Source organism: Trichomycterus rosablanca, chromosome 24, assembly GCF_030014385.1.
Source record: "Trichomycterus rosablanca isolate fTriRos1 chromosome 24, fTriRos1.hap1, whole genome shotgun sequence".
In the NCBI taxonomy this organism is placed as follows: Eukaryota; Metazoa; Chordata; class Actinopteri; order Siluriformes; family Trichomycteridae; genus Trichomycterus; species Trichomycterus rosablanca.
Window position 1 is genome coordinate 13315869 of NC_086011.1, and position 21739 is coordinate 13337607.

At 45.2% G+C, this 21739-nt stretch overlaps 1 protein-coding gene across 4 annotated transcripts in view; it reads right to left on the reverse strand.

The window, feature by feature from the left end:
- The window catches only part of iqsec1b (IQ motif and Sec7 domain ArfGEF 1b), a 317619-nt gene that overhangs the window by 30271 nt on the left and 265609 nt on the right, over positions 1–21739 (reverse strand). For all 4 annotated transcript variants that reach the window (XM_062987006.1, XM_062987005.1, XM_062987008.1 and 1 more), the window contains 3 exons: positions 18332–18599; positions 9833–11067; positions 2278–2439 (listed from right to left, as the gene is read on the reverse strand). In XM_062987006.1, the coding sequence (XP_062843076.1) occupies positions 2278–2439; positions 9833–11067; positions 18332–18599 (1665 nt within the window). The remainder of the gene's footprint in view (positions 1–2277; positions 2440–9832; positions 11068–18331; positions 18600–21739) is intronic.

Below are 21739 nucleotides of genomic sequence, written 5' to 3' on the forward strand. Positions count from 1 at the left end.
TGCCCAAATGTGTCAATATTTTGTGTGACCACCATTATTATCCAGCACTGCCTTAACCCTCCTGGGCATGGAATTCACCAGAGCTGCACAGGTTGCTACTGGAATCCTCTTCCACTCCTCCATGATGACATCACAGAGCTGGTGGATGTTAGACACCTTGAACTCCTCCACCTTCCACTTGAGGATGCGCCACAGGTGCCCAATTGGGTTTAGTCCATCACCTTTACCTTCAGCTTCCTCAGCAAGGCAGTTGTCATCTTGGAGGTTGTGTTTGGGGTCGTTATCCTTTTGGAAAACTGCCATGAGGCCCAGTTTTCGAAGGGAGGGGATCATGCTCTGTTTCAGAATGTCACAGTACATGTTGGAATTCATGTTTCCCTCAATGAACTGCAGCTCCCCAGTGCCAGCAACACTCATGCAGCCCAAGACCATGATGCTACCACCACCATGCTTGACTGTAGGCAAGATACAGTTGTCTTGGTACTTCTCACCAGGGCGCCGCCACACATGCTGGACACTATCTGAGCCAAACAAGTTTATCTTGGTCTCGTCAGACCACAGGGCATTCCAGTAATCCATGTTCTTGGACTGCTTGTCTTCAGCAAACTGTTTGCGGGCTTTCTTGTGCGTCAGCTTCCTTCTGGGATGACGACCATGCAGACCGAGTTGATGCAGTGTGCGGTGTATGGTCTGAGCACTGACAGGCTGACCTCCCACGTCTTCAACCTCTGCAGCAATGCTGGCAGCACTCATGTGTCTATTTTTTAAAGCCAACCTCTGGATATGACGCCGAACACGTGGACTCAACTTCTTCGGTCGACCCTGGCGAAGCCTGTTCCGAGTGGAACCTGTCCTGGAAAACCGCTGTATGACCTTGGCCACCATGCTGTAGCTCAGTTTCAGGGTGTTAGCAATCTTCTTATAGCCCAGGCCATCTTTGTGGAGAGCAACAATTCTATTTCTCACATCCTCAGAGAGTTCTTTGCCATGAGGTGCCATGTTGAATATCCAGTGGCCAGTATGAGAGAATTGTACCCAAAACACCAAATTTAACAGCCCTGCTCCCCTTTTACACCTGGGACCTTGACACATGACACCAGGGAGGGACAACAACACATTTGGGCACAATTTGGACACAATTTGGACATGTTCACTGTGGGGTGTACTCACTTATGTTGCCAGCTATTTAGACATTAATGGCTGTGTGTTGAGTTATTTTCAGAAGACAGTAAATCTACACTGCTATACAAGCTGTACACTGACTACTCTAAGTTATATCCAAGTTTCATGTCTATAGTGTTGTCCCATGAAAAGATATAATTAAATATTTGCAGAAATGTGAGGGGTGTACTCACTTTTGTGATACACTGTATATATATATATATATATATATAAACGTGTCTGCTGCAATTACTGGCAATTATGCCCGCTAGATGGCACCCAGCCGACCGGTGGCAATGCTGAGTTTCGAACCGAGGAGTTCAGAATCTCGGCACTGGTGTGCTAGCGGAATATCCCGCTGTGCCACCTGGGCGCCATGGCCACATTATTAAAGGAAACATTCCTTTTATTTTTGAGAAGCATGGTAAAATGACAAATCCAGCGGATGCTTTTCTGTGTAGCAGCTAAATACAACAGTAATAGCATTATGTTCCATTGCATTTGGTTTTATGCTGGCGTGTGATGCTAGCATCTTTCTGGGAATTCACGTTGGGCCCCACAACGGAGCTGCCCTAATAATAAACACAAACCCCCCCACTGTAAATCCATGTCATGCAGTTATACTACAGTATGTTATACCAGTTGGTGAGGTCGGGGTTGTGACAACCAGTTCTGCACTATCCCTGTTCTATCCACTTTCTCTGTTGCTGGTTGTGTTTTTGTGTCTTTCATTTGTATCTTTGTTTCTTTTATTTTAATTTTATAACCACATCATTTATTTGTGTAACCTTTTTGGTTAGTGGCTTTTTAGCCACAGTATTGCTCTTCCCTGTCTACATCTTTCATGTAGGTGCAGGGTTTCGACTCGTGATTCAATACCCAGGAGCGATCTGCCTTGTTACAAGTACTACTACTATGGCTGATAATAATAATAATAATAATATTAATAATAATTATAATGTTGAAATGAATGCCTCCATATACCCGTACTCATATAGTGTCAAACACAATTTATAGGCAGACGTGTATTAGCTGAGAGTGATTCTAAGCATATTTACAGTACTTTGGATAACAGAGTAAATCACATAGACCTGTGATTGAGTGTGGAAAACTTACTCCAGGACATCCCGGTTAAACTGTTTCTGTCTGTTGCCCAGGAACTCTCCAATCATCTGTCGGCTCAGCCCTTTCCTTTGTAACAAGAAGTGAGCCACACCAACAGGGGTGTCTGGAACGAACCCTCTCTCGATCAGGTACTGGATGCCTTTTTCAGGCTTTCTGTGGAGAAGGAAAGATGAAATGGCATGTAAGCATTAGGAATAATGTGTTTTGAACCAATAAACATATCAAATTAGACACTATGCAGACTGGAAAAAGCAATGAGGACGCCTCTCAACTGACAGACGTCCCCTCCAACACGTACGGTCAGTACAGACTGCATTTTTCACCTGCAGGAGTCAAGTTCATACACTGACGGGCACTGTGTACGGAGGGCCACACCCCCCATCAGCATTATTCCTCAGCCCTGTGCGGGCGCCATCAGTCAGCCAGCAGGGGCCGCAGTCGCACCAGTTATGAGGACCTATGATCCGACTTTTTACCCCTAACCCTGAGATTGAGATTAAGCTGAGATTCCATACGATGTATTTGAAACCCCAAAAACTAGCAGCAAAACTATCAGTCCTTGGGTTGTAAGTACTAGATAGATGGATGGATGGATAGATAGATACTTTATTAATCTCGAAGAAATTTAAGTCCTTAATAATTGTAATCAGCTGATAGCATTTATAGTGTACACAGTAGATTTTTTAATATACATTATATTCTATGCCAAGTCACCATGTTGTGCTTTCAGTTTACATCAAAAAATTAGAAATTGGCGAACATGTGGCACAGCAGTTCAATGCGCTAGCCCACCCCCACTGAAATCCAAACTTGATCCAAACCATTTCTCATACACAGTCACAATTGGCTGTGTGTCTGTTTATGGTCCAGCATAGGTTCCTCATCGCTGCTGCAATTACATGCTCTGCTGACTGAGTCGAATGCACAAGAAATGTGTGGTTCACTGTGCGGTCTGTACGCTCTGTGAGACCCTGCCTCAGGCAGTTGAGAAAGGGTTCAGTGGCTGCCCGCGTGTCATCGGCGGCCCTCCACGATAGGTGGTGAGAGGGTTACTGCAGGTATATATACAGTGTATCACAAAAGTGAGTACACCCTTCACATTTCTGCAAATATTTCATTATATCTTTTCATGGGACAACACTATAGACATGAAACTTGGATATAACTTAGAGTAGTCAGTGCACAGCTTGTATAGCAGTGTAGATTTACTGTCTTCTGAAAATAACTCAACACACAGCCATTAATGTCTAAATAGCTGGCAACATAAGTGAGTACACCCCACAGTGAACATGTCCAAATTGTGCCCAAATGTGTTGTTGTCCCTCCCTGGTGTCATGTGTCAAGGTCCCAGGTGTAAATGGGGAGCAGGGCTGTTAAATTTGGTGTTTTGGGTACAATTCTCTCATACTGGCCACTGGATATTCAACATGGCACCTCATGGCAAAGAACTCTCCGAGGATGTGAGAAATAGAATTGTTGCTCTCCACAAAGATGGCCTGGGCTATAAGAAGATTGCTAACACCCTGAAACTGAGCTACAGCATGGTGGCCAAGGTCATACAGCGGTTTTCCAGGACAGGTTCCACTCGGAACAGGCTTCGCCAGGGTCGACCAAAGAAGTTGAGTCCACGTGTTTGGCGTCATATCCAGAGGTTGGCTTTAAAAAATAGACACATGAGTGCTGCCAGCATTGCTGCAGAGGTTGAAGACGTGGGAGGTCAGCCTGTCAGTGCTCAGACCATACGCAACATACTGCATCAACTCGGTCTGCATGGTCGTCATCCCAGAAGGAAGCTGACGCACAAGAAAGCCCGCAAACAGTTTGCTGAAGACAAGCAGTCCAAGAACATGGATTACTGGAATGCCCTGTGGTCTGACGAGACCAAGATAAACTTGTTTGGCTCAGATGGTGTCCAGCATGTGTGGCGGCGCCCTGGTGAGAAGTACCAAGACAACTGTATCTTGCCTACAGTCAAGCATGGTGGTGGTAGCATCATGGTCTTGGGCTGCATGAGTGTTGCTGGCACTGGGGAGCTGCAGTTCATTGAGGGAAACATGAATTCCAACATGTACTGTGACATTCTGAAACAGAGCATGATCCCCTCCCTTCGAAAACTGGGCCTCATGGCAGTTTTCCAACAGGATAACGACCCCAAACACAACCTCCAAGATGACAACTGCCTTGCTGAGGAAGCTGAAGGTAAAGGTGATGGACTAAACCCAATTGAGCACCTGTGGCGCATCCTCAAGTGGAAGGTGGAGGAGTTCAAGGTATCTAACATCCACCAGCTCCGTGATGTCATCATGGAGGAGTGGAAGAGGATTCCAGTAGCAACCTGTGCAGCTCTGGTGAATTCCATGCCCAGGAGGGTTAAGGCAGTGCTGGATAATAATGGTGGTCACACAAAATATTGACACTTTGGGCACAATTTGGACATGTTCACTGTGGGGTGTACTCACTTATGTTGCCAGCTATTTAGACATTAATGGCTGTGTGTTGAGTTATTTTCAGAAGACAGTAAATCTACACTGCTATACAAGTTGTACACTGACTACTCTAAGTTATATCCAAGTTTTATTTCCATAGTGTTGTCCCATGAAAAGATATAATAAAATATTTGCAGAAATGTGAGGGGTGTACTCACTTTTGTGATACACTGTATATATATATACACCGATCAGCCATAACATTAAAGCCACCTCCTTGTTTCTACACTCACTGTCCATTTTATCAGCTCCACCATATAGAAGCACTTTGTAGTTCTACAATTACTGACTGTAGTCCATCTGTTTCTCTACATGCTTTGTTAGCCCCCTTTCATGCTGTTCTTCAATGGTCAGGACCCCCACAGGACCACTACAGAGCAGGTATTATTTCGGTGGTGGATCATTCTCAGCACTGCAGTGACACTGACATGGTGGTGGTGTGTTAGTGTGTGTTGTGCTGGTATGAGTGGATCAGACACAGCAGCGCTGATAGAGTTTTTAAACACCTCACTGTCACTGCTGGACTGAGAATAGTCCACCAACAAAATACATCCAGCCAACAGCACCCTGTGGGCAGCGTCCTGTGACCACTGATGAAGGTCTAGAAGATGACCGACTCAAACAGCAGCAATAGATGAGCGATCGTCTCTGACTTAACATCTACATGGTGGACCAACTAGGTAGGACTGTCTACTAGAGTGGTATTTAAAAACTCCACTCATACCAGCACAACACACACTAACACACCACCACCATGTCAGTGTCACTGCAGTGCTGAGAATGATCCACCACCTAAATAATACCTGCTCTGTGGTGGTCCTGTGGGGGATTTGACCATTAAAGAACAGGGTGAAAGCAGGCTAAAAAAGCATGTAGAGAAACAGATGGACTACAGTATATACAGTGTATCACAAAAGTGAGTACACCCCTCACATTTCTGCAAATATTTTATTATATCTTTTCATGGGACAACACTATAGAACTAAAACTTGGATATAACTTAGAGTAGTCAGTGTACAACTTGTATAGCAGTGTAGATTTACTGTCTTCTGAAAATAACTCGACACACAGCCATTAATGTCTAAATAGCTGGCAACATAAGTGAGTACACCCCACAGTGAACATGTCCAAATTGTGCCCAAAGTGTCAATATTTTGTGTGACCACCATTATTATCCAGCACTGCCTTAACCCTCCTGGGCATGGAATTCACCAGAGCTGCACAGGTTGCTACTGGAATCCTCTTCCACTCCTCCATGATGACATCACGGAGCTGGTGGATGTTAGACACCTTGAACTCCTCCACCTTCCACTTGAGGATGCGCCACAGGTGCTCAATTGGGTTTAGTCCATCACCTTTACCTTCAGCTTCCTCAGCAAGGCAGTTGTCATCTTGGAGGTTGTGTTTGGGGTCGTTATCCTGTTGGAAAACTGCCATGAGGCCCAGTTTTCGAAGGGAGGGGATCATGCTCTGTTTCAGAATGTCACAGTACATGTTGGAATTCATGTTTCCCTCAATGAACTGCAGCTCCCCAGTGCCAGCAACACTCATGCAGCCCAAGACCATGATGCTACCACCACCATGCTTGACTGTAGGCAAGATACAGTTGTCTTGGTACTTCTCACCAGGGCGCCGCCACACATGCTGGACACCATCTGAGCCAAACAAGTTTATCTTGGTCTCGTCAGACCACAGGGCATTCCAGTAATCCATGTTCTTGGACTGCTTGTCTTCAGCAAACTGTTTGCGGGCTTTCTTGTGCGTCAGTTTCCTTCTGGGATGACGACCATGCAGACCGAGTTGATGCAGTGTGCGGCGTATGGTCTGAGCACTGACAGGCTGACCTCCCACGTCTTCAACCTCTGCAGCAATGCTGGCAGCACTCATGTGTCTATTTTTTAAAGCCAACCTCTGGATATGACGCCGAACACGTGGACTCAACTTCTTTGGTCGACCCTGGCGAAGCCTGTTCCGAGTGGAACCTGTCCTGGAAAACCGCTGTATGACCTTGGCCACCATGCTGTAGCTCAGTTTCAGGGTGTTAGCAATCTTCTTATAGCCCAGGCCATCTTTGTGGAGAGCAACAATTCTATTTCTCACATCCTCAGAGAGTTCTTTGCCATGAGGTGCCATGTTGAATATCCAGTGGCCAGTATGAGAGAATTGTTCCCAAAACACCAAATTTAACAGCCCTGCTCCCCATTTACACCTGGGACCTTGACACATGACACCAGGGAGGGACAACGACACATTTGGGCACAATTTGGACATGTTCACTGTGGGGTGTACTCACTTATGTTGCCAGCTATTTAGACATTAATGGCTGTGTGTTGAGTTATTTTCAGAAGACAGTAAATCTACACTGCTATACAAGCTGTACACTGACTACTCTAAGTTATATCCAAGTTTCATGTCTATAGTGTTGTCCCATGAAAAGATATAATGAAATATTTGCAGAAATGTAAGGGGTGTACTCACTTTTGTGATACACTGTATTTATATATATAGGTAACACTATATTAACATTGGATTTCTGTCTAGCTACATGCATTTACACCTTTGCTCATTGTTGTTACGCATGATAATGCTTGGATTGAGTCTTGGCATTTTAAAATTCTTCCCCTTTATAAAACCTTTGCCTGAAAGCACTGCAGTGGACAAACTAATTGGTTTTGCTGCACTGAAATCCTCATGCACCACGTCGATTCGGCAAAACAGAACTGCAACGGGGACAAACAGTGCCTTGTCTGCTGTGCAGTCCTGAGGATCTACGAGGACAGTAATCATACTCGTAGTTACCTAAATTAAAGCCTTACAATTTAAATCAAAGCTTCAATCACAGACGTCCAAACAAACACAAACGTGAGTATGCACAAATACTGACCACAGACCAGCTATAAGACTTTATTTACATATAACCTGCCTCAGACAAAGCAATACAAACGCAGACGATACAAATGCAATGTTATGTGAAACATTTCAAAAAGACGTGAGCCTGTTTATTCATCGGAAGCTTTGATCTCTTGATTAGAGAAGTAGATGTGTATCTGCGGTGCTTTATATGATGCTTTGGTTGATCGTTTACTTTGTAATTTGCTTTTCGAAACTAGCCTAATCAACGACCTAACTGAAGTAGGATATTTGCTTTGCTTATCATCATTTTATTGGCAATAATTTAACTAAAACTACTAAACAAAGCTTTAAATTATTATAACTGGTTTGCGATAATGCAATTGCGTTATGCTTCCTCTCTACTGGTGCTGACCCCTGCCCCGATTGAAGAGAGCGAACTGACACACGCCCCCTCCGACACGTGTGCAGTAGCCGACCGCATCTTTTCACCTGCACGAAGCGAGTTCATATGCCGATCAGCTTTGTGTATGGAGAGCCACACCCTGTTGACATTATTTCTCAACTCAAATTGTGATGGCTAGACGACTGGGTCAAAGCATCTCCAAAACTGCAGCTCTTGTGGGGTGTTTCTGGTCTGTAGTGGTCAGTATCTATCAAAAGTGGTCCAAGGAAGGAACAGTGGTAAAACCGGCGACAGGGATCCAACAGGTGAGCTACTGTAGCTCGAATTGCTGAAGAAGTTAATGCTGGTTCTGATAGAAATGTGTCAGAATACACAGTACATCGCAGTTTGTTGCGTATGGGTCTGCATAGCCGCAGACCAGTCAGGGTGCCCATGCTGACCCCTGTCCACCGACCCGAATGCGCCAACAATGAGCACATGAGCATCGAAATTGGGCCACGGAGCAATGGAAGAAGGTGGCCTGGTCGGATGAATCACGTTTTCTTTTACATCACGTGTGTGTTGTGTTATGCTTCCTCTCTACTGGTGCTGACCCCTGCCCCTTATTGCAGTAGCCGACTGCATCTTTTCACATGCACGAGGCGAGTTCATATGCCGATCAGCTTTGTGTATGGAGAGTCACACCCTGATAAGCGCATCTTTCCTCGACTATGTGCAGACGCCATCAATCAGCTGGCAGAGGTCGTAATTAGTTATAATCAGCTCCCTATCAGGCTCTTCCCTCCCTGTATTAACAACAAGCCAATCGTTGTTCATGTAGCCACCCAGCCCAGCCGGACTGACGAGTTCGAAATGTAGGCTCTGGTGTGCTGGCGTGTTTTACCGCTGCGCCACCTGAGCGGCCGTCTTTCGCAAATGTATTTATTTTTTTTGAATTTTCTCCCCCTTTAGCGCATCCAATTGTTCAATTTGCATCGTGCTTCCTCTCTGTCTATGTTGAACCCTGCCCTGACCGAGGAGATCGAAGCTAACCCAAATCACCTCCGAAACATGGGCAGCAGCCGGATGTATTTTTGCCACCCACACATTGATGAGTGTGGCGCCACCTAGCGTTGCATGCGGAGAGACACACCCTAAGGGCACTCTTCCTCATCTCTGTGCAGGCGCCTCCAATCAGCCGGCAGAGGTCGTAATCGCCTTCTGACAGAGAGAGACCCACATCCGGTTCTTTGTCCCGCCCCCCAACTGAGCAACCGGCCAATCGTTGCTCATACAGCCACTCAGCCTCGAACTGGTAAGGCAGAGCTGGATTCGATACGATGTACTCAGAATTCAGCTCTGGTTGCAGCGTGTCTTTTTACCGCTGCGCCACCAGAGCGGCTTTCACAAATATTAACATGATCTGGCACCCAGGTGGTGCAGGGTATATGAAATTCAAATCTCAGCTGTTACTGGTCGGCTGGGCGCCTCCTAGCAGGCACAATTGGCAGTGCCTGCTGCAGACAAAATTACCACTAGTCTGATGGGTGGGAAAAGACTGGACTAAAAAAAGGAGTGTGGTCTTCGAAGCTGTCTAAGGACTAAGGAGTGGAAGAGCGCAGAGATCAGTGCATAACTCTCCATGTGCAAGTCTGGCCTCACACAAATCTCCTTCTCCTGAAATGTGGGCGAATAAGAAAGGGTCGAAGGACTGCGCATGCATCAGGGGGAGTGTGTCAAGGAAATTTAGTCCTCCTCAGACGCGATCGGGATCCCCAGCAGCGGAAGACTAATTGGCTACGATAAATGAGGCATTACCACTTACTTGTTGAAAAGGTTGAGGCCAATGCGGTAGTGACGCTTCCGAATAACATCGTTGCTAAAGGCAGGCGAGTCCCAGCTGTTGCGCGTCTCCTTGTGGTACGTCTGCTTGCTGAGCGTTTGCTCACGCAGGCTGTCACGTGATGACGACTCTGAACTGCAGTTAATCGTGTCGTTGGAATTCGACGTGCTGTTGACGCTGTCGTTATCGCCATCCGAGAAATCGGACTCCGACTTGCTTTGTCGGTTGGCCGTGCCGTTGATAGCGAGGTGGCTCTCCAGCTGCCGTGGTCGATGTCTGGGCAGCTCATCGTCCCGTCGAGGGATGGAAGAATGACCGGGATGGTGCTTGGGGCTTCCTTGTTGGCTGGGTCCACCTCTTTCGTAAGCGTTCTGTTGTTTGAGGGAACTGCGCTCTGAACGGTCGCTTAGCTCTACCGAACTGTCACTGGGGGGCTCAATCGTGAGCAGAGGAAGGTGGTCCATTCTCAGTCGCTGCTCCTGGCACTCCAGGGACGGTGTGCTGCGACAGCTAGTGTCCGTGTCACCTTTGTCATCCTTGTGGACCCAAAAGTCCTGCGAAGAGTTAAGTGCACGCAGTTGCAGCTCGGGTTCCATTGACGATCTGTCCACAACAGACTGTGAGAGAGGCAGCGGGGGCGAGAGTTCCTCCTCGTCGATGTAAAGCGTCACGTCACTGTAGGAGGCCGTCATCTCGTCTAGCTTGCGCCGGTCTCCGCTGTGTGATGACTTGACCTGATATGTAACATCCCGGTCTAGGTCGGCATGTCTCCTTTGCCCCTCGTCTTGCCCCTCATCGCCGTGCAGGCTGCGGCAGTTCAGCGCATCGTCAATCGACTCAGCCAGTGACTTGACCTGCCTTGAGAAGGCATCTTCCAACTCTGTAATGGCATCCGTGAAGTCGCTTTGCGCTGGAGACTTTACGTTCACAGGCACCAACTCCCCACGGTCCGACTGCCCCAGCTTGGAGCCATCGTCACTTAATGAGAGCTTCTTGCCCTCGAAATAGGAGCTGTGGACTTTTTCAGGTCCTTCGAAGGAAAATTGCATTCTCATATTGGACAGGACGATGCGTCTTGACATACGGTTTTCTGACATAGAACTTCTCAGACGTTCAAAGTTCTTGTTCATCTGGTACTGGCGAAAGGCTGTCTGGATGGTGCGGGCTGCATGTCGGGTTATAAAACGTCCACCGTATTTGCGCTCCAACATCTCCACCTGCCAACACACAATGCAAAAGGTCTTAGCCAGGATGTTAAACAATGTTAAAATGACACAATAAGCCAAGGTCACACTTTATGGTAAAATTTTGACTAGTAATTTACATTGTTAACCAATACAAGAACTACTTGTAAGACAGTAGATTCAAAATGTAGCGTCTGTGTGCTCCCAGACCTCATGTTCACGTGCCACACCCCTCCCTCCAGGAGCACACGCTGGAGTGCTGGAGAACTTTGTTTTCAGGGGCAAGATGACGCCCCCTCACTGTGATTGGTCCCCTGCTAATTATCCACAGCTGAACCTCGTTTGAGGTAATAAGCCCATGGCATTTAAGATGGGCTTTTGGGAAGTCAAGTGGAGACTATTTTGCCGGTGACTCTGTCATGGTGGTTTGGTTTTCTCCTGCTTATTTTTGCCTATTTGTTTTGATTTGCTTTTGGATTAGCTTTACGTCTGTCTGTCTGTCTGTCTGTCTGTCTGTCTGTCTGTCTGTCTGTCTGTCTGTCTGTCTGTCTGTCTGTCTGTCAGTTTTGCCTTTGCCTTGTCTTAGCTTAGGGTTCATGTTTAGTATTAAGGTTTAGGTTCTTGTTTCAGGTGTTTAGCAATTAGCTTAGCTTTAGCATTGTTTGTGTGTTTAGCTTTGCGTTAGCATTTAGCATAGGTTGTGTGTTTGTCTAGTTCTAACCCATCTTGTGTACCATTGTACTGTCCTTTGTTTAAAATATCTCTGCGTGTGTGTCTGCCCCCTCTTGTCGTTACAAGCAACCCCCAATTAAAGCAGTTTACCAGATATGATTTATACAGCATAACCAACACTATTGTACAACCCCAAATCAGAAAAGTTGGGACAGTATGAAAAATGCAAATAAAATAAAAATGCAGTGTTCCTCACATTTACTTTGACTTTTATTTGATTGAAGACAGTTTGAAACCAAGATATTTCATGTTTTGTCTGCTCAACTTCATTTCATTTATTAATAAGCCTCCATTCCTGCATTTCAGGCCTGCAACACATTCCAAAAAAAGTTGGGACTGGGGCAATTTAGGGCTAGTAATGAGGTGAAAAAACTAAATAATGATGTGATTCCAAAGAGGTGATTGTTATCATGGTTTGGTACAAAAGCAGCATCCAGGAAAGGCTGAGTCTTGAGCAAAGATGATCAGAGGATCTCCAGTTTGTCAACAAATGTGTGAGAAAATTATTGATGTACCTCAAAGAAAGATTGGAATGGATTTGCATATTTCTCCCTCTACAGTGAATAATATTATTAAACGATTCAAAGAATCTGGAAGAATTTCAGCGTAAAGGCCAAGGGCGCATGTCCAGAAGCGGCATTGACTTCTCTGGGCTCGGACGCATCTAGGATGGACCATCACACAGTGGAAACGTGTATTGTGGTCAGATGAATCAGCATTGTAGGTCTTTTTTTGGAAAAAAATGGATGCTGTGTGCTCTAGACCAAAGATGAAAAGGACCATCCAGACTGTTATCAGCAACAAGTCCAAAAGCCAGGGTCTGTCATGGTATGGGGCTGTATCAGTGCCCTTGGCAAAGGTCATTTACGCTTCTGTGATGCAGCAATTATGTGGAAAAGTATGTTGAGATCTTAGAGCAACATATGCTGCCTTCAAGACGTCATCTTTACCAGTGACGTCCACGCATTTTTCAACAAGATGCAAAGCAAAATGTGCAAAGTGCAAAACAACATGCTGCACACATTACAAAGGCATGGCTGTGGAAGAAGAGGGTACGGGTACTGGACTGGCCTGCCTGCAGTCCTGACCTGTCCCCAATAGAGAATGTGTGGAGAATTTTGAAATGTAAATTGCGACAACGACGACCCCGTACTGTTGCACATCTTAAGACGTGTTTGCAGGAAGAATGAGACAAAATAAAAGCTGAAACACTAAATCACTTGGTATCATCAGTGCCAAAATGTCTTTTAAGTGTGGTGAAAAGGAATGGCAACATTACAAAGTGGTAAATGCTTTACTGTCCCAACTTTTTTTGGAATGTGTTGCAGGCCTGAAATGCAGGAATGGATGTTTATTAATAAATGAATGTTATAGCAAACTCTTCAAAGCCTGACGATCCTATTTCACACCTGTGCTTCTTGCTTAACTATAAATATTCAAAGGGGAGATTAGGATCAGGGAAACTTTAGATATTTTTGTAGTTCTCTTTTAAACTGAATGTAAGAGAGAGCCCTTTAAAGTTAAAAAAGATTAATGCAACACCGTCTGACTACCTTACAGGCTTTGTCAGGCACAATGTAATGAGTAGGACAAAATGGGTTACCCAGCTAGACGAATGATACATGAAAAGTAGGATTAATTGGCACTGAACAAGGAAGTCGTGGCCTGTAGCACATATCTGTGACCCAACATCTTGGACTTCAGAAAAAGTGGCAGGTTATTGGGTGATAGACTAGCAGCCCTGGCTGAAGAGAGGTCTTCTTCTGGTTGACGGCAGCTGTCCTGGATGCAGTGGTTGCCCTAAGGGTGTTGCGGGCCTTCGACTATCCCCTTTTGCCACATTGGATGAACTGCTGGTCTGATGGCATGCAGATGTCAGCATCTTACTCTGAAAACATGGGCAAAGGGGACCCCTTTCTAGGGCACAGCGTTTGTTGCTGAACTTCTTGAAATGCTTCCTCCAGTCCCCATTGAAGGCGGACCACAATTCAATGACTTTCTAGGTGAAGAGGAGGTTGGTCTGCTGTCTGAAGGAGTCTGGGCCAATAAGATAAGACAAAGTCAAAGCGGACAAAGAACAATGCCCATCTGGTCTGGTGGAGGCATCTGGCATAATCAACATACAGCAAGTTCTTATGGACTGTCCAGACCAGAAACTGGTGTTTGACCCTTTTAAGCCAGTGCCTCCACTGCTCAAGGGTAAGCTTGACTGCCAGCAATTCCTTATTTCTTTCCCAGAGTAAGAGAATCTGGGAATAATGAATTGCTGGCGGTCAAGCTTACCCTTGGGGAACAGGAACAGGACATGGCACAGGTCCAGCTTGGTAGGCAATTCATGGGGTAATTGTCCTTAATGATAATGAGACCCTGGTAGATGATGGAGAGACACAATGTCCTGCTCTTCTTCCCCAAGGGTAAGCTTGACTGCCAGCAATTCCTTATTTCTAGATTCTCATACTCTGGAAAAGTCAGTGGTAGAAATATGCACAGGGGTGCAATTGCATGTTGGGAAAGTCCTTCACCTCAATGATAAATATGGTCTTGGGGTCTGGCAGCTCAGGACATTGGGGCTGACCCGAGGCACCTCTCAAGTTCCTCAAATGCTTTCTGGGCTTCTAGTGCTTAAATGGAACTTATCAAAAAATATGGAGTTAATGTTTCTAATGGACCATCAAAAGAAATTGGACCAGCTGGACTTAAGTAAGGCAAGGTCACTTAGTGATGGCCTTGATCCTGGTTGTATCAATCTACCCTTGGAAACCACAAAGATGCTGACTGAAACTGTGATTTCTCCAGTTTTGCATATACAGTAACTGGTTGTCCAGGAGCAAGTGTAGAATGTGCCTGACATTGTCATCAAGGTAGACAATCAAGTACCGCCCCAGTGCCTCCTAGAATACCTCATTGTCAAACTGTTGGAAGACAGCTGCAGAAAAGGGCATCACCCTAAATTCCAGAGGGGGTGATAAATGAAGTCCACTCCTTCCACTGCTGGATTCCAGCCACGTTGTAAGCATGGCACAGGTCCAGCTTGGTAACAACTGAGGTCTGCTGCAACAATTCAAATAATGAGCCCCTGGTTGATGATGCAGGGACACAATGTCCTGTTCTTCTTTCCCACAAAGAAGAATCCTGGTGAGGCAGGCAAGGTAGAGGAGCAGATGAATCTGATGGCTAACATCTCTTGATTGTATTTCTTTATTGCCAAAAGAAAGAACAACCTTCCCGGAGGTGCACTGGTCCCTGGAATAGGGGGGGTGGTGGAGATAGAAGATATGGACCTATAATTTGCTAAAGACCTTTTTAAAATCATGGTACTCTGGGGAAACCATAGATTAATGATAGGTCAATCTCCTCATGAACAGCAGGTCAATCGCCGTTTTGACTCTATGGCTAGCTAGCTGACCCATTCTGTGAGGATGTGTGAAGATGACCTGTACAGTTGACTCACCCCCAAGTGGATACTAGACCCATATGCTGTTGCTCAACAGAATCAGAAAACAGAGTAAATTGGAAGAGAGAAAAATCAGGTTAATCCTTTTAAAAGGGGCAAACGTGGTTGGCTCCCCATTATGCCAATCGATGTGGAAATAATAAAGGAAAATACAATATGATCTATAATAGCTTTGGGTTGGATTTGCAATCAAGTGCATCATGCCAGCTACTTGATCCACCAATGAGCTGCAACATGATTATAGACCTGTGCTTTTCCTTCAACCCTAACTAGTTAAAGGTATGATTTGGATTAGCTCACTAGAACTGAATAGGTTGACAAGACACTAGTCATCTACCTTATAAGCTGGGTAAGGTCCAAGGAATAGACTCAGTGCCAAGCTAAACCTTAAGCTTTCTTATATATCAGTTTAGGTGTTGCACATAAGTTGGGACAGTATGGAAAATGCAAATAAAATAAAAATGCAGTGTTCCTTACATTTACTTTGCCTTTATTTGATTGCAGACAGTTTAAAACCAAGATATTTCATGTTTCATTTGCTCAACTTCATCTCATTTGTTAATATACCTCCAACACATTCCAAAAGTTGGGACGGGGGCAATTTAGGGCTAGTAATGAGGTGAAAAAACTAAATAATTATATGATTCCAAACAGGTGATAGCCTTATGTAAACCATGTCCAGAAGCGGCGTCGACTTCTCTGGGCTCGGAGGCATCTAGGATGGACCATCACACAGTGGAAACGTGTATTGTGGTCAGATGAATCAGCATTCCAGGTCTTTTTTGGAAAAAAATTGACGCCGTGTGCTCCGGACCAAAGATGAAATGGACCATCCAGACTGTTATTAGCAACAAGTCCAAAAGCCAGGGTCTGTCATGGTATGAGGTTGTGTCAGTGCCCTTGGCAAATGTCATTAAGACTTCTGTGATGGCAGCATTAATGCAGAAAAGTACATTGAGATCTTAGAGCAACATGTGCTGCCTTCAAGACGTCATCTTTTCCAGGGACGTCCATGCATTTTTCAACAAGACGATGCAAAACCACATGCTGCACACTTTACAAAGGCATGGCTGCGGAAGAAGAGGGTCCTGCAGCCCTGACCTGTCCCCAATAGAGAATGTGTAGAGATTTTTGACACGACGACCCCGTACTGTTGCACATCTTAAGACGTGTTTGCAGGAAGAATGGGACAAAATAAAAGCTGAAACACTAAATCACTTGGTATACTCGGTGCCAAAACGTCTTTTAAGTGTGGTGAAAAGGAATAAATGCTTTACAACTTTTTTGGGAACGTGTTGCAGGCCTGAAATGCAGGAATGGATGTTTATTAATAAATGAAATGAAGATTGATTTGGGATTGTATATAGTGGTAATCTGGTTGGTGGTAGGACCAGGAATTTGAGAATATATGAGCATCACACTTCATGAAGAGCTTATTAGACCCAACAACCCCGACAAACTCACTTTGAATCATATCTAATCCCCTACGGTAAACCACTGACAAAGCAAATTTTATTTACTTGCTGTCTGTAACCCTACACACCAGCAGCATCCTTCAGAATTACATAGTAGTTCCTGTACAAGTGTGGTTACAGCCTCAGCCTGATCTAAAGGACTGCTTGTTACTTTCACACCTGCCTGGGGCTACAATTTTCTGCTCTGCCAGAATAAAGATATCACAGCAAACTCTGTCAGTGTAGAACTCTGAGACCTTGACATTAATACTGACATACTGGAATGATGGTTTTCATTACTGTCAGTGGTAGTGCTGCTACAGATACATGCACTAAAATACAATACATTGACTTTTATTTCATTGCAGTCTGGGCAAAAGTTGGGATAGTAAAGCATTGACCACTTTGTAATGTTGCCATTCCTTTTCATCACACTTAAAAGATGTTTTGGCACCGAGGATACCAAGTGATTTAGCGTTTCAGCTTTAATTTTGTTCCATTCTTCCTGCAAACACATCTTAAGATGTGCAACAGTACGGGGTCATCGTTGTTGCATTTTTCCTTTCAAAATTCTCTATTGAGGACAGGTCAAGTAGGTTGCATTAAGGTAGTATGTTAAAGGTAGGGCTGGGCGGTATATCATAAATATCGATATATTCGATATAACTCAAGGATATGTTTAATAGTGAAAGTAAGAGCATTTCCACACGCACAATGTGAAGGGAACTCAAGGGATTGGGACTAAACAGCTGTGTAGCCTTAAGAAAACCACTTGTCAGTGAGGCTAACCGGCAAAAACGGCTTCAATTTGCTAGGGAGCATTAAGATTGGACTCTGGGACAATGGAAGAAGGTCATGTTGTCTGATGAGTCCAGATTTACCCTGTTCCAGAGTGATGGGCGCATCAGGGTAAGAAGAGAGGCGGCTGAAGTGATGCACCCATCATGCCTACAAGCCTGTGGGGGCAGTGCTATGATCTGGGGTCGCTGCAGTCGGTCAGGTCTAGGTTCAGCGACGTTATGTGCCCAAAGAATGAGGTCAGCTGACTACCTGAATATACTGAATGACCAGGTTATTCCATCAATGGATTTTTTTCTTCCCTGATGGCACGGGCATATTCCAAGATGACAATGCCAGGATTCATCGGGCTCAAATTGTGAAAGAGTGGTTCAGGGAGCATGAGACATCATTTTCACACATGGATTGGCCACCACCACCATTGACCTGAACCCCATTGAGAATCTTTGGGATGTGCTGGAGAAGACTTTGCGCAGTGGTCCAAATCTCCCATCATCAATACAAGATCTTGGGGGGAAAATTAATGCAACTCTGGACAGAAATAAATGTTGTGACATTGCAGAAGCTTGTGGAAACGATGCCACAGCGAATGCGTGCCGTAATCAAAGCTAGAGTGTGTGACCTTTTTTTTTGGCCAGGCAGTGTATAAACACTGTAATTAGTCAGATGTTTTGTGTTTTAAGATAACTTAGCTAAAATACGGGCGGTTACATTATATCGTATTGTATCGTATATCGCCACTTCTCAAAAGCATATTGAGATATTACTTTTTTTAGCCATATCGCCCAGCCCTAGTTAAAGGTTAACTTGACTAATGGGATATCACCTACATTATATCCCAAAACTTAAGAATGCCTACCTGTTTGTCCTGAAGATCCGTGGAAAGCTCATAGCTCTCGGAAAGCGAGCGCGAGCGTTTGATGGCCTCCTCTTCAGCCTGTTTGCGAAGGATGGATTGTGAGTGCTGGAGTTTGGGGCGTCGCGGGCGCTGCCGGACCTCGTGGGTATAGAAGGGCGTTGCTTCGAAGTGCTCTGTGCCGATGATGGAGCTGCGAGTCAACGGCCCCCGTGAGTATCCGCTCTCCAGAGATGCACCTGCCTCACAGCCAGCACCATCACCCTCCACACTGCAGAGAGGACAAGAGGATTTTATCGTCATGTTTTACACACTTTGGTTACATTCTTTTTTTCCCCCTTTAGCGCATCCAATTGTTCAATTTGCCTCGTGCTTCCTCTCTGTCTATGCCGAACCCTGCCCTGACCGAGGAGATCGAAGCTAACCCATATCCCCTCCGAAACATCGGCAGCAGCCGGATGCATTTTTGCCCCCTACACATTGATGAGTGTTGTGCCACCTAGCGTTGCATGCGGAGAGACACACCCTAAGGGCACTCTTCCTCATCTCTGCGCAGGCGCCTCTAATCAGCCGGCAGAGGTCGTAATCGCATTCTGACAGAGAGACCCACATCCGGTTCTTTGTCCCGCCCCCCAACTGAGCAACCGGCCAATCGTTGCTCATACAGCCACTCAGCCTCGAACCGGTAAGGCAGAGCTGGATTCGATACGATGTACTCAGAATCCAGCTCTGGTTGCAGCGTGTGTTTTTTACCACTGCGCCACCAGAGCGGCCACTTTGGTTACATTCTTGACCGGACATGTAAAGTCAGTCTCCAATTCACCTCACTTGCATGTCTTTGGACTGTGGGAGGAAACCCACGCAGACATGCGAAGAACATGCAAACTCCGAACAGAAAGGACCCAGAACGCTCAACCTGGCCATCAAACCCAGGACCTTCTTGCTGTGAGGCGGCTGTGCTACCCACCGAGCCACCACCCTGAGCACACTTTTTAAGCACAATGGGGCATCCTATAATGTTACATCAGTTGCAGAAGCCTTGATCGCACCATATTGTTGACATAAAAACAGGCAATTTTTTTCAACCATCGACTGATGTTCCACTCTACATAAATTTTGCCTTTTAAGCAAACAAAAAGATGAAAAACACATTCCAAACAAATTATCCCGTTTTATAACAAGCCTACAATTAAAAAGAAAAAAAAATGACACACACATAACCACTTGACACAGTCAAACATGAATAAACACACACACCCCTTCTATTTTCTCACTAAATAATGCATTTAATCAGTGGTAGTAGATTAAGTGTAGATTAATGGAGCTTTTAATGCAATGAATTAGAGCTTAGCAGAGTGTGCAGCATTGGCCTGATTACTGCACACAATAATGAGAAGCATTAGAGTCTTAGTTTAGCTCTATTAACATACTGTATATACAGACGACATGCTGTACTGTACTTAATCATACACTGTATGGCCAAAGATACTGTATGTACACATCCTTCCTCTTGGATTAAATTCTGGTGTTTTGGTTACATCCATTGCCAACAGTTCGAACAAATGTATAGAAAAAGGAATTGTATGCTTTGAACTTTGTGTCAAGTTTGCCCGTGTGCACAAAGCGGCATCCATAAAGGTAGCAGGGATGTCCAGACTACGGCCAAAATAAAATTTGGCTCACTATTAAGCAGCTTTTTTTCTTTTTCTCCGATTCCCCCCCCCCCCCCCCCCCCCCCCCACAATTTTCTACCCTAATCTAGTCGTATCTAATTACCCTGATTGCATTATGCTTCACTAACAGTTAAAACCCTCCACTGCTGACCGAGGAGCTTCGCTACTGACACACACCCCCTCCTACACGTGATCGTCCCGACTGCTTCTTTTCGCCTGCACGAGGCGAGTTCATAAGTCGATCAGCGTTGCGCACAGAGAGCCACACCCTGATCCACGCATTATTCCTCGACTCTGTGCAGGCACCATCAGTCAGCCAGGTCATAATTGCATCAGTTATGAGGTCCATATCTGTCTCCCCTCCCTGGATTAACAGCCAAAAGTTGCCCAGATGGTAAAGCTGAGATTCGATAAGATGTACTGTATTCGAAATCCCAACTCTGGTGTGCTAGCGTGTTTTACCGCTGCGCCACCTTAGCGGATGTTTTTATTCTTTCTTAATTGTTTTTTTATTCAACATATGATTATGTGAGGTTTTGCTCTTGGCTTTTCTCTGCTGCGCTGCTGTAACACACAAATTTCCCACTGAGATTAATAAAGTGACCTATGTGAATGTGAAACACGAGCAGCAGCCAGATGCATCTTTGCCACCCACACATTGACGAGTTTGGCGCCACCTAGCGTTGCATGCGGAGAGACACACCCTAAGGGCACCCTCTCCCATCTCTGTGTAAGCGCCTCCAATCAGCCGGCAGAGAACGCAATCGCATTCTGACAGAGAGAGACCCATATCCGGTTCTTTGTCCCACCCCCCACATGAGCAACCGGCCAATCGTTGCTCATATAGCCACTCAGCTTCGAACCGGTAAAGCAAGGCTGGATTCGATACCACGCTCTCAGAATCCAGCCCTGGTTGCAGCGCGTTTCTTTTTACCGCTGCGCCACCTGAGCGGCTTTAAGTCAGTTCTATTTTAACTGCAAATCAAATGCCAACAAGAATATCGAATAGGCCAAATACTGAACACATAGAACTTATAAGTTCAAGAGTTAAAGTTACATTTGGCTTCATTTAATATCAGAAAAAGGAGTAATGTAAATTGCTTCTACTGGATCTTCAGCATAAAGTTGAAGATGCATAATTTATTAGTGAAAAAGCAGTCGGGGGAATAAATGAGCTCCTTCCCTGCTTAATACAGACACCACAATGTCTGTATTACTAACTTCTAAATTAGTCTACCGTAGGATCTACTTTATATCAAGCAATATATAGATGCAAACAGTAGTTGGTTACATCTGTATCACGTTGACTACAATTACAAGCTTTTGGTGCTTGGACAGACCAAATTAAAGATAAGAATCAGTCGAGGCATCCATATGGGGTTATTTTACAGCTTGAATATACAAGACACAAGTAAATGTTGTGGAAGCAAGTTTTGACTTCCCAGTCTAGAGATGGGGACTCGAGTACGAGTCGCACGTAGGTCAGACACACAGCGACTTCGGACTCGTTTTAAATGACTCGGATTTGACTCATGACTCGCAAACTCGTCTTTTACGTATGACAATTAACCCGTTTTGGCCGTCTTAACCCGCAACGCACGCAGCGGGTAAATGTTACAGCCAGCTTCCGGCGTAGTGATGAAGCGTCGCTCCCTACTCCCTACTCAGTTTGAAGTTCACTTCATTTGAACATTTTCGTTACCTTTGGATTGGAATCTCACTTAATATGGTGGAACAC